The sequence below is a fragment of the Atractosteus spatula genome, chromosome 2 (assembly GCF_055471065.1).
Source record: "Atractosteus spatula isolate fAtrSpa1 chromosome 2, fAtrSpa1.hap1, whole genome shotgun sequence".
In the NCBI taxonomy this organism is placed as follows: Eukaryota; Metazoa; Chordata; class Actinopteri; order Semionotiformes; family Lepisosteidae; genus Atractosteus; species Atractosteus spatula.
Window position 1 is genome coordinate 62,011,779 of NC_142707.1, and position 12,170 is coordinate 62,023,948.

At 36.0% G+C, this 12,170-nt stretch overlaps 1 protein-coding gene across 3 annotated transcripts in view; it reads right to left on the reverse strand.

The window, feature by feature from the left end:
• The window catches only part of LOC148840021 (protein-tyrosine kinase 2-beta-like), an 81,673-nt gene that overhangs the window by 53,337 nt on the left and 16,166 nt on the right, over positions 1 to 12,170 (reverse strand). For all 3 annotated transcript variants that reach the window (XM_088906165.1, XM_088906156.1, XM_088906147.1), the window contains exons 2-4: positions 9,849 to 10,088; positions 4,203 to 4,381; positions 3,920 to 4,007 (exon numbers count right to left, since the gene is read on the reverse strand). In XM_088906165.1, the coding sequence (XP_088762291.1) occupies positions 3,920 to 4,007; positions 4,203 to 4,381; positions 9,849 to 10,043 (462 nt within the window). In that variant the 5' untranslated portion in view covers positions 10,044 to 10,088. The remainder of the gene's footprint in view (positions 1 to 3,919; positions 4,008 to 4,202; positions 4,382 to 9,848; positions 10,089 to 12,170) is intronic.

Genomic DNA, 12,170 nt, shown 5'->3' on the forward strand with positions numbered 1-12,170 from the left:
GTAAAGCTTTATTCCATGCTGAAAAGAGAAGGAAACACAACATTTCGTCTGTGGAGCCTTCTTCGCATGTCAGGGCTCCACAGCCAAAAACGTATTTCCTTTCTTCTCGTTTCAGCATGGAATAAACCTTTACTTGTACCTTTGCAGCCTATGCATGCTGACGCAGCTCCCTACTTGAACTACTCTTGCGAAGAAGTGCCAACCTAATAACCGAACTCTCTTCAACAACAGCTGGATGAGATTACTGGATTAATTAATAACTAATTACCAAAGCGCTAGGTACAGTAGGTCGAATGGCCTCCATTCCCTTTCAACCATAACTGGCCAGCTTATGAAAAACCTCTAAGTAACCATGAAGCAAATATATCTGGTGCCTTCTCAAAGAAAAAGAAATGCAACAGGAATACTTTCAGGTAAGTGTAATTTTAGTACTGTACTGCAGTACAGGTATGAAGAGCAAGAAGCTTTGTGGATCAGAATTTGTACAATATGTGAGCATGGGTCTGTGTGCATATGTTTTTGCTATGCGAGCCATTTCCTATAATATGATAGGAGGGCCACTGATCACTGATTGTGACGACTGATCTTTAAAACCCAGCAACTCACATTAGTTCTTTTTCAGAGAATGTTGGATTGTGATTGTTGTGTCGACCAACTGCCAACACAAGATGAGAGTCTGCATGCCGATGAAGAGGGCTTGAAACTGGCCATTCTGTAATTCAACACCATGGGCAGCGACATTACTGGCCAGCGACCCACAGCCAGTGTGCTGGGGCAGAATGTTAGAAAAATAATGATGTGTGCTGCCACTGTGGAAAATGTGACACAAATTACTGCTAGGGCCATACAATGCATTTCCTGCATGCACTGAACAATTGTCTTGTATATCCAAATACTGGTATTAATTTTGTTCTGGTCTGGGACAACAGAAACTTTCACTATACCCCAGCAGTAAAAAATGCAGCACATTCAGAGTTCACCATGCTATTCCTGCTATCCTATTCTCCACTAAACAGTTCCCTAGAGGGAATATTTGTAACTGGAGGTGAAAGGAGACTGTATATGACTGCCAACCTTATGACCTCGTCATCCTCACCCAGTTATAGGTAAAGCACACAAAAACATCACAATGCAGCAGCTGCAAGGGTGGATAAGGCACTTAAAGGGATTTTCCCATGGCGCCTTGCTACTGATGTCATAAAATGCAATGTGGATGCAAATCTGTGACCTCCTGCTGAAGAGTGACTTGATCAAAGGTGATTAATAGTGCTTAACATTATGCATATGCATAATTTGTTATCATTCTTTTATTCATAATAATTTAAACCCCATTATTTCAAAATTATGTATCTTTAGTTAATATTACAATTTGTGTGAAATAATAAATCTGTTAAGTATTGTTTAATGTTATTTTGGTTCAATTACTAAAATGAAAATTCAAAGGTCTTGACTGTGTGGTGCTTTACGTCCTTTAAAATGTTGGGTTTATATAATTATATATAATGCTTGCGTGGTTACTAGTGTTTGACACTCGAACAAGCAGTTTAGGTTTATGTGCTCAGAAGTTTGCACTTAAGCCCATTGACACACTGTAAAATGTGTCAAAGCATGTCTAAAAAAAGTAATACTAAATGCAACCAGAGCGCTTTACAAGTAAATGGAACAGTTTAGTTAGAATAAAAAGAGCAGCCATACAAAAATCTATCAAAAGAAAACCAGCTTACAAGTTAAAAAACAGATAACAGCAACTACAGCAATCCCCATGGTATTATTTGCAAGCAGTATAGTAAACTAATGTTAACAATGCGCTGAGAGAATAATGCTCTCTTGAATTAAAATTATATTGTACAGGCATTTAGATTTTAACTGAAGTTGTAACAGAACTGAATAGAACTGAAATAACTGAATATACTGTAATACAGTGTCTTACTCATTAAAGCCACTACACAACTATGGCACAAACAACATGCTGAAGACTAAAAGATTCACCACATTTCCAGTTTTAAGTTCAGCATAGAAAAATCTGTTTTTTTATGTATAACTTAAAATCCATGTTTGGCAACAAACAATTGTGGTAAATGTCATGAAAATATCCTATAGGAAATCCAAGGACATTTCTATTTAGATTACATTTGTAAGGGAAAGAGAATCAATATTTGTTACACTAATAAACATGTGATGTTTTGTAAAGAGAAAAGCAAATTTATAAAGAGATTTTTACTCAAGCAAACTCTTCTCTGAGGTGTAGTGCAAACATGATTCTTTAGCCATTATTGCAAATTGCAACATTTCAAAATGAACAATTACATTTAAAAATTGTTCATAAGTGTATTTCATGTGTATACCTGCCAAGAATTGCTCAATACAACAGTTCTGCTATGATTCTATTTTGAAACATGACTGTTTTTAAGCACTTGAATGTTAAGAATTATTCTAATTACATTTTCATTCATTTTTTAAAAAAGGTAATAAATGTATTATGAAAAAATTTAAATTGCAGTACATCATCACTTTTTCTTCTTACAATATTATATTATTAAGAATGTTTTCCAAAATACTGCCTCAGAGTGTCTTCTGTAATTTCAAACATGTATAAGAAATTAAAATACATTCCTGCAAACTGTAAGTAATCAGTAAGTATTGTAAGTATTGAGTCTTTCAGTCTAGAAAATAACTAATACACAATGCAAAAGTGGCTGCAGTACAAATATTACACACAAATATCTCTATATTCATTACATAATATGGAAACTGAAAATTTAGCTGAAAAATGTACAGCAATTTTTTTTCACAACAAACAGATTTCAGTTTTTTTATTAACTTGGCAACAATATTACACACACACTCACTCATAGCTAAGGATGACATTTTGCTTCTACAAATCTGCCTTTTATTACTTGTGTTGTCATATAAAAAGGGCCCAGGAATAAAAAGAAACATTACCAATAAGCTATTTTATTTCAACTGAGACTTTAAAATGTGAAAAGAAGTTTTAATATTAGGTCTTTACTACCAGAACAGGCTGCTTTTCCTGCTCATCATAAAAAGCTTTCTATTGAAATAATTATATTCAAAATATACTGCACCCACAATAATTAAGCAAAATTTATTCTACCTTTAAAATATTTTGGTGCTACAGAGTGTGTTCACACCTCCCCATCCGTTGTCTTTTAACACAATAACACTTTAGAAAGCTTAAAGCCAGATGAAACACAATTTAGTCATTTTGTAACAGGAACTGGTGAGATGATTTAGTGAGTCGATCGTGACTGAACTACAGATTATGCAATACATCAGTCACACACCGGATCAAGCCTGATCAAACCAAAAATATGTTTAAGTTTTTAAAAATTAATTTTGTTTATGACAGTGCAATACTGCCTATAGACTAGTAGATTGGTCAAAGAAAACCGTAATGTACTACAGTTTTGTAGCAAACTGTTGCAAAGGGTACTACACAGACTGACTAACAAGTTCCATGATAGAAGTCAGACGTTTCAGTCTCAGTTATGCAGTGACTCATCTATACGCATATATAATGTAATGTATATGATTTTTGTTAGGTGGTACCTGAAGCTCCCCTTTAATGTAAACTACAAAGCAACAATACAGTTTTCTGATATTGATGCTATATCAGGATGGCAGGTTTAAAAAATTAAGAGACATCTGGAAGAACATCATGTTTAATCCAAGTTTATGGATTGACAATGATAAGGATGGCATTGTACAGTAGTTGGTGGGTTATTTTCTGTAACCTAACAACATCCCCCACTGTTATGAAAGACATTTATGATTTAAAGAGAAAACAAAAGCCTAGGTTGGATTTCTGGCCTTTTCAGTATGAGTGTCTTTATAAAGCAGAACTGCTTATGACTCGGTATTTGAAAATCCGAAATATACAATGAAGAAATGCACCCACCTGTTGATAGAAGTACAGCAAAGTGGTTCTGTCCTCCTTAAATTTCTCAATAAAATTATTTGGTATGTAACGGATTCTCAGGTCATATCTGGAACATTGGTAAAAAGAGAACACAAAACCAAATGATAGACAAGCATGTCAGTAAACTCAACTACTATCATTGTGATCTGCTAAGAATGTCTTGATGAAGATCACCAAAATCTTCCTTTGATTAAGGTTTAACTTTGTTCACTCTTCTGGTGTGAGGTACCACTAAAGCCAAACACAGAAAACAGAACATTACCTCCATTCTGCCTCACAGTGGCGCTGTTCATACTTCTGCACTACATCCCCTACTGTCAGATCCGGGTGCAGCCAGTAGATTTCATCTGATTTCAAGTGCTTCAGCAGGAGCCCATAGCAGCCTGAAAACTTGATGTTGGGGCCCAACCTCCCACTGCTTAGGATGGAGTTAATGATCTCCTGCAGGAAAACACATTCCATTTCCTAAGGGAATCATTTCAGGTTGACATGTTCAAGAATAACCATCCTGAGGTCCCTGCACAAAAGCACCATAGACAGTACTCAATGTTTTTCAGTCTCACGTGCATGCCAAAGTAAATTAGGACAGATAAATTAGGCCTCAGTTTTAATGGGCCACTCTAACGAACCAATTAAGAAAGTGGTACATCCCTGAAAGAAAACACCATGCCGGAGATAAAAAGAAACTCGTCGACAACCAATTCAGATGATCATCAGAAAAAAGTGGGCTAAAAGAATTATTTTGTTTTGTTTGAAGAGATGAATGTTAATATCAGAAAATGAGTGTATTATCTAATATAAAAGCAGCATCAAGTAAAAAAAAATAAGGAAAAGCAGTGTGCAAAGCAATTTCACTCAAAGCTCAGAGAAAGAAAGCATCAAATGTGTTATATTTTGCTATAACATTAATCACAGTCAGTTTGTTTATTTATTCTATTTTTCATGGATTCACATCCCTGTTTGAAATCCTGCCCATACAAAGGACCACTTTTCAGTATCCACTGAATTCATCACAACTGCCAAACCCCACTTAGTCTTGTTTGTTAAGTGGAGGACTAATTTATCTACGTCATTCCTAAATTAATGCAAACATATTGTACATCAGTATTCTTTTGCACTTTTTGTTTGTATTTGTTCACGTCTGGGTTTACATTCATCATCAAAGCCTGAAATCCATCTAACAAAAGAGTATCAACACCAAGACTGCACACTTATTTTGGCTCTAAAATCCTGATTGACTTAATAAACATATGAGCTGCTTGAGTGAAACATCTCCTCTGTTTTAATTGATAAAGGATAAAATATGCAGTCAGTTATCAGCAACGTCACTGATGGTTTTAACACGCACCAAATTCAGTTCTCCATGGGAATATTAGTGCACACCGATTGGATAAATCGTTAAGAGCAACATGCTGACATTCCAAGCTTTCTAATCCACCCATCAATTTTATCACAATATCATCTAGTTCAGGGTTGCGGGAGAGCTGGAGGGACCTTGCCAAGCAACAGGGTTCACGTAGACACAGACATGAACACACTCACACTAGGGCTAATTATTCTTAGACAAAATTTCAGCGACACAGGGAGGTCATACTAACTCCATGCAGATAGCACACCAGATACAGAATTGAACCCAGGGCCCCAGCACTGCGAGACAGCGATGCTAACCACTACACTACCATCTCACCCTCTGTCTCTCGTTACTGTTACAGAAGACGTCCTCTCACCAGTGTCAATCATAGCCTTTCGTATTGTGAGTCTTTGTCATTTTAAAAGTTGGTTTATCGTTAATTTCCGAATGTGATCTAATGATAAATGGCAGGTTGTGCAAAAGTAATAATATATAAAATCTATAAAAACAGTGTAATGTCAACATGAGCTATCAATCATGTTCCTTTTGTAAAAGCAATTGCTTATATTTTAACAATTGCCTATTTAAATTCTGAGAGGAATAAGTTTGGATGTTTGATGTATACAGCCAGGAAACACCATTAAAAATGTTTATAAAATGTATAAAATGTTAATCAAGAGAAAACCAACACAAATTCTAAGCGATATTATTGGGAAAGCTCTAAAAAGGAGAATCATTCCTTTGTTGCCTTTGTTGTACGTTATGGTCTTACAGGCACCAGATTTTTTTTTTTACTTTACAATACAAAAACATTGTTAAATGAAATTTTATAAAAGCAGAAATACAGTAACATTCACAAAAACACATTCTTTATACAGTACTGAAGAAGTGTATAAGTACAAAATGGTGGCTCCTTATCAGAAAATGTAGCTGCTATAAATAAGAATCCCTAGAGGTTCATGTTGAAAAGCCATATAGTACACTGTGGTTTGTATACTACCATGTCCTGGTTATATGACATATCATACATATCTGAAATACACACAAGAGGGGATCAAAGTACACCTGTGCTATCAGATGAATTGTTAAATTGTAAAAGAATTGTAAAAACTGAAAATTCATAAACACCAGAACAATGTGAGCTAACAGAAACAGTTAACTGTAAATTATAGAGCACCCACAGTATCAATGTTCTGCTGTGTGTCTGCCAAGTGGAAGCGGAGGCTGATGTGTTTGCTTTGTGGGTTCTATCTTGAGTTTTTTAATAGAACAGCTTTTCAGATCTTTGTATTATAGCAGCACACAATCAACCAAGGACAACTATTTAAATTTCCGCTCTCAAAATATTCAAGTGCTTTTAAATAACGTATAGCACATAAAATGACAAAAAACCATTCCATGCCACTTATTGTCATATCCTGTGGTTTTTTTGTCTTCACAAATGCATTGGTTTATAACCCAATTAAAGAATTATTATGTTGATATTACTTATCCTATAAAAGCAAACAATGATTTATGATTAATTACCCCGTTAACCGATCACAAAATTAACTTTATTTACACAGTACAAATATATAGACTATTTACTAAGTCCTTATGAATTAATCCATGATCTATCTGATGGGGAGTCTAGAATAAGCTGCAGCCATGTCATGCATTGGACAGTAGCATTGCTTCTTTAAAGAAGTGACTGGATGAGATCCTTAGATTAGAATTAGAATTCTTTATTTTGCCACACAATAGTTGGTGGAATTTGCTTTTTGGCACAGAAAGAGAACACCGATGAAGCAGACATCCTGCACAGCACATACAATATTAAAACAATGAATATGAATTTGAAACGAACAGATAAGCAAATCACATGCACACATTATATTTGGCAAACAGAATAATTAAAGAGATGCTCCCAGGAAGCTACGGAGCTGAAGGGTAAGAATTTACAGTTCAGATTACATTGGAAAAGAAGCTAAGGTTGAAGCAGGCAGTTCTTGAAAGGTACAGCTTGTGTAAAGGGATGAAATGGAAGGGAGTTCACAGCCTATTATTTCTGAGGTTTTGGACACGATCCTTTCCAGTTTTCCTTTTGGATAGCTGTCCAAATGCCCGTACCAAACTGTGATGGAACCTGCCAAAATATTTTGAATCATGGCTGTGTAAAACTGACAAAGATGTTTTTGATTCACTTTGTGCTTGTTAAGTTGCCTGAGAACATACATCCTCTGCTGCATTTTCTTAATGATACAATCTGTGTTGGTGCCCCATTAGTTCAATTAAATTAGTCCATTAGATCAATTAGTTACTAAAAATCCAATCACCTAAATGAGCCATATGGCCTCCTCTCAATTGTAACCTCATGTTCTAGGAGTTAAGTAGATTCTGAGGATGAACTTTTAATGAGAAAGCGTCTATCTTGTATTAATTTCCACCATCAATTTCCCTACGGGATTAATAAAGTATTATCTATCTAATACAGAAATCTTGATATTATCGACATATATCCTGCCACTTCTTGAGTCAAAGAGGATATCCCAGATATCTCTGCCATTTGTTTCTCAGATGGTATTCAAAAGCAAATTTTGCAAGAAAATATGATACTTACTCTAAGTTAGTTAGACTCACCTTCGAAGTGTGAGTTTTTAGCAATGAATAATGAGACTTTAAACAAGGTCCATCTTCCTCTGACTAAACATTATGTCTGAGCTGAAAATATCCAAAAAGGTGTGTTGCAAGTTTGACAGTTATGTCTTGATTAATGAAAAGATAACAAGGTGCTACACCAAAACTAACCTCCTATCTGCTGAATACCACAGCTTCCCTTAAGCCTTGAGCCACATTAGGCTTTTGAGAGATTGTTATTTGGGGGTTCCAGCACATGAACCAGAGACTGAAGCAAAATAGGTCTGTCTGCACATTCTACAGTTCTAGAATTAAAAGGTAGGAAATGTTTGATACATACGACCACTTAACCAATGATACGCGGACCCAAACTGATCTTCCTAGAAATAGAACTGTTAATTTAGAAGACTCCCACCCACACCTAATTTACTTTGAATCCAGAGAATCTGCTGAAGTTCATTTTGCTGAAAACAGTAAAAGGACATTCACATAAAAAGAAATTGCGAGAACTTTTGTTCCCTAGTTCAAGATCTTTATTTAAAGACCTCTTCGATAACATAAAATATATGAAAGCTGTTGCTGGTCATTCTGTGCTTAATAAAATGTGTCAAATCTGCATTAATTTAGAATGGAATTTTCATATCTAAGAGCAAGTGCTTTAGCTATGATCAATGATCAGGGCAGTAATGTTATATACAGTATAATACATGTAGTAGGGCCTTTTTTGGATTACAAATTAAAGAAACAAATGATTTTTGGAGAGGTTAAACATTCATTTTTGAAACGTTTTCAATACATTCCGTACAATGTATCTCATGGCCTAATTCTTTTTGGATTTGGGTTTACAAATTTGCTTGTCAAATGCTGGACAAATGATTTACCAATCCAGAAGGTCATCAGAGCAGTCAACACCTCTCCTTTGTCAAACATCTTTGCCAAATCCCCTCTATTCACGTCTGAAGGTTTAAGCACATTAAATGTAAAAATGTAAAAATGAAGATTGGGCATTTTGCCATAAAAATCTCTCGCTTGCTGTTGAGAGTAAAATGTTTGACAGAAAATTGCAAAAACACATTACTGATTTTTTACTAGCTTTAAATTAGTACATTTGTATTCTGGGCTGTCAAGGCAGGAGTATACTGTATGTGCTTTATCTCCAAGCTCATAATATTGTTGCATTAATATCTCAATTTTATGTGTATTTAAAATACTATTTTCCTTCCTTTCCCTATTCTGATGTTTTATATACCCTGAATTAGATGAAATAGTACATTTTTCTGCTAAAAGTCATTCGGTTTCCATTTCCAATTGATTTGGAAGGTGTGTTGGGAGTTACACTCTTTCTCCTTAATGCGCTGATACAATAGTCACACTGACTCCTCAGTGAACGGGTGACCGAAAAAAAAGAGAATGAGCAAATGGGTGCAGGAGATGAGGAAAAGAGCCCACAAAACAGAAAGCTGAGAGACAAATTCCAGGGGAAGTGAGAAAGGCTGAAAACTGTAAATTAATGGAGAGATTTGGGGAAAATAATCAAACTGTGAGAGGTCCCCAGCTTAAATGTTGCTTTTATTTCATCTTCAGCATGGAATGAACCTCCTTTCCTTGTGGCCCACACGCCACTGCAGCTCCCCACTCAAACCTCCAAGTACATTAATATTTCTTTCTGCCTTAGTCTGTTTTCTTATTAGGATCTATGCATCACTAAAAGATTTAGGCATAGCAGGTGTTAAGCTACACTGCAGTATCTTTTAGCAGAGCTGCAAAATGTGTAATTGTAAAAAATGAAATGAAGTCGTGCAATTTCAATTTGAACAGGAAACCTACTGCTCATCAGGTTTTGACAATTCAGTGTGCATCCCAACTGTATTTTTAATACCACCTTCCCTGTTGGGTCACATACTAGGTACCTACTGCTTAATTCAGCTCAGGGGCACTTACCTTGACTTCCCAGGAACTGTCACATCTAACCAGTTTGAAGTTTTTGCCCAGGTTGAAACTGTTGCTGGTGAAGCAGACCTTGATGATTTTGTCTCCCACACTCAGGCTGTCGCTGGTTCGCTCAGGCAGGCCCGTGGGCTCCCCCTTTCCTGTGCTTCCCAATGTCCAGGACAGGGTTCTGCTGTCGCCTGACATTTCCACGCCCTGTTCACTTCAGCAGCACCACCATCACAGCATCCACTGAGATCATAGGAAAAAGCACATGGTCAGGTTACTGTATACGACTGGCTGATCTGTGGCCACAGAAGACCAGAGCTCAGGAATGCTACAACAGCTCCATCAGAATATTCCACAATAGATTCATTTGAACGAAAGTCTCATGGGGGAGTCTGGGTTATTTTTGAGTTTGTGGAAGTTTCACCTCCTCCTGCTCTATAGTGGAAATTGATCAACCACAGTATTAAAACACCAATACATTGGAAAGCATATGCATTAGAAAACCAAAGTGAAATATGCCTTTTTTGCTGTGGACGAATGACATCTGCATTTCAGATCAAAAGATTGCCATTTTAGAGCAGTGTCATTTTTTGTGTTCATTCCTCTCATTTCAGGTGAGCATTAGTATTGGGACAAATGGTTGACAGATGTTTCTAATTGCTCAGGTGTTCCATGCTGCATCAATCGTAAAAACATTTTTAAAAAGCTGTGAATGTATAACCTTGGTTGCAGTCTTTGGAGTTTACTTTTTAGGTCTACCTAAGATGGACAAGCAGGCAATTGTGAATATGTGGGATGCACTGTATGTAGGAGATAATAAGATTTATGACAGTCAGGAGCTAGAAACTGAACTGCCTCCTGGTAGACACAGCAGTGGAGGCAACAAAGAGAGGTACCAACTGCATAGCATACTCAAAGCAATGGTCCATGTGGGTCAGCAGAATGTTGTGATGGACGGTATCAAAAGATTCACTTACAGTAAAACCAAAAGGTAAAGAATATTAAGTGACTAGAAGTCAAAGGCTATCAGTAAGTCTTTGATTCCTTTAATAGTGGCTGGTTAAGCACAGTACCTCTGTCACAATTCCAAGTGAAAAGGTTCAAAGAGCTCAATATATATATAAAATTAAATTGTAACTAAGCGTGCTAAGGTTTTTTCAACAGCAGCATCAACAAGATGAGCCCCACGTGTGTGGAAGCCCTTGTTTTCAATAAACTTGGTGTCCCTCATTCACCAAGATGTTTCCATCTTTTTTTGTTCACTACTTTGAGAATTTCTGTCTCTTTCTCTGGAGGAACAAGACATTTTCTTAGCCCCAGGGAAAGCATTTTTTTTCTTTTATCCTGCTACGGGTGTATGCCTGGAATTCACTCTCTGGGTGTGGCCACTCTGCACTACGTCTGTAAGGGAGGCAGAACAGAAGAACAGGTACAGGATCTTATCTTGAAAACTGTTTCCTAGGGACATTACTTAGAGGGTGCCTTACTGTTGTCCTCTGAAAGTAGAGGCTGAGAGATTAAAAAAAAACGACTTAGCCAAATCAAATTTCAGATCTTACGGGAAAGACAGAGGGTCATGTCTAAGAAAATGCCTACACACATACTGTATCTGGGAATATAAAAACCTCCTACACCTTAGTTCCTGTAAAAAAATAAAGGTTTATTTGTAGGTTGCTGCTTTTTGTGTTGTTCAAAAATGTGTCATTTTCTGATTGAAACAAGGTTTTTTAGAGTCAAACAAAAAACGTCTTTTCAAATAATCTTCTTAGTGTTAAGGTGAGGATGCATTAAAAGCAATGATGTACTGTAAAAATGATATCTGTATTTAAAAAAAATAAAAATAAAAAAAGAAGATTCTGACATTTTCAATCATAATACAATTTCTTTTTCGGAGTTGATATTGATGCTAATATAATTGTACTGTTAGTGCACAATAAGAGCTTTATCTTAAAATAGTCTAATATCTGATAATTCATTGATTTTCATTTTATTCAGGAAACAATATATCAGGATATATCAGACTGACAGATTAAAAAGTATAATTAAGAAAATCCATGGCAAGGTCCAGCCTCAGAATCCATTTATGTTACCTAAGAAAAAAAACAAGTATTCTTACCTCGGCTTTAGTTTTGCTAATAGTTTTTGTTTTCTTGTGCCACTGAAATCAAACAACAAACCTTTATAGAGGAAGTTGCTTCATTACAACATAGTTTGTTATACAACATTTTTTGTCCTACTGTTGTTTTCCTGAGTGACCCAGTAAGATTACAAAATAGTTCACATCAGTTATACCCACACCTAACTTTACAAATACTTCACTTTATA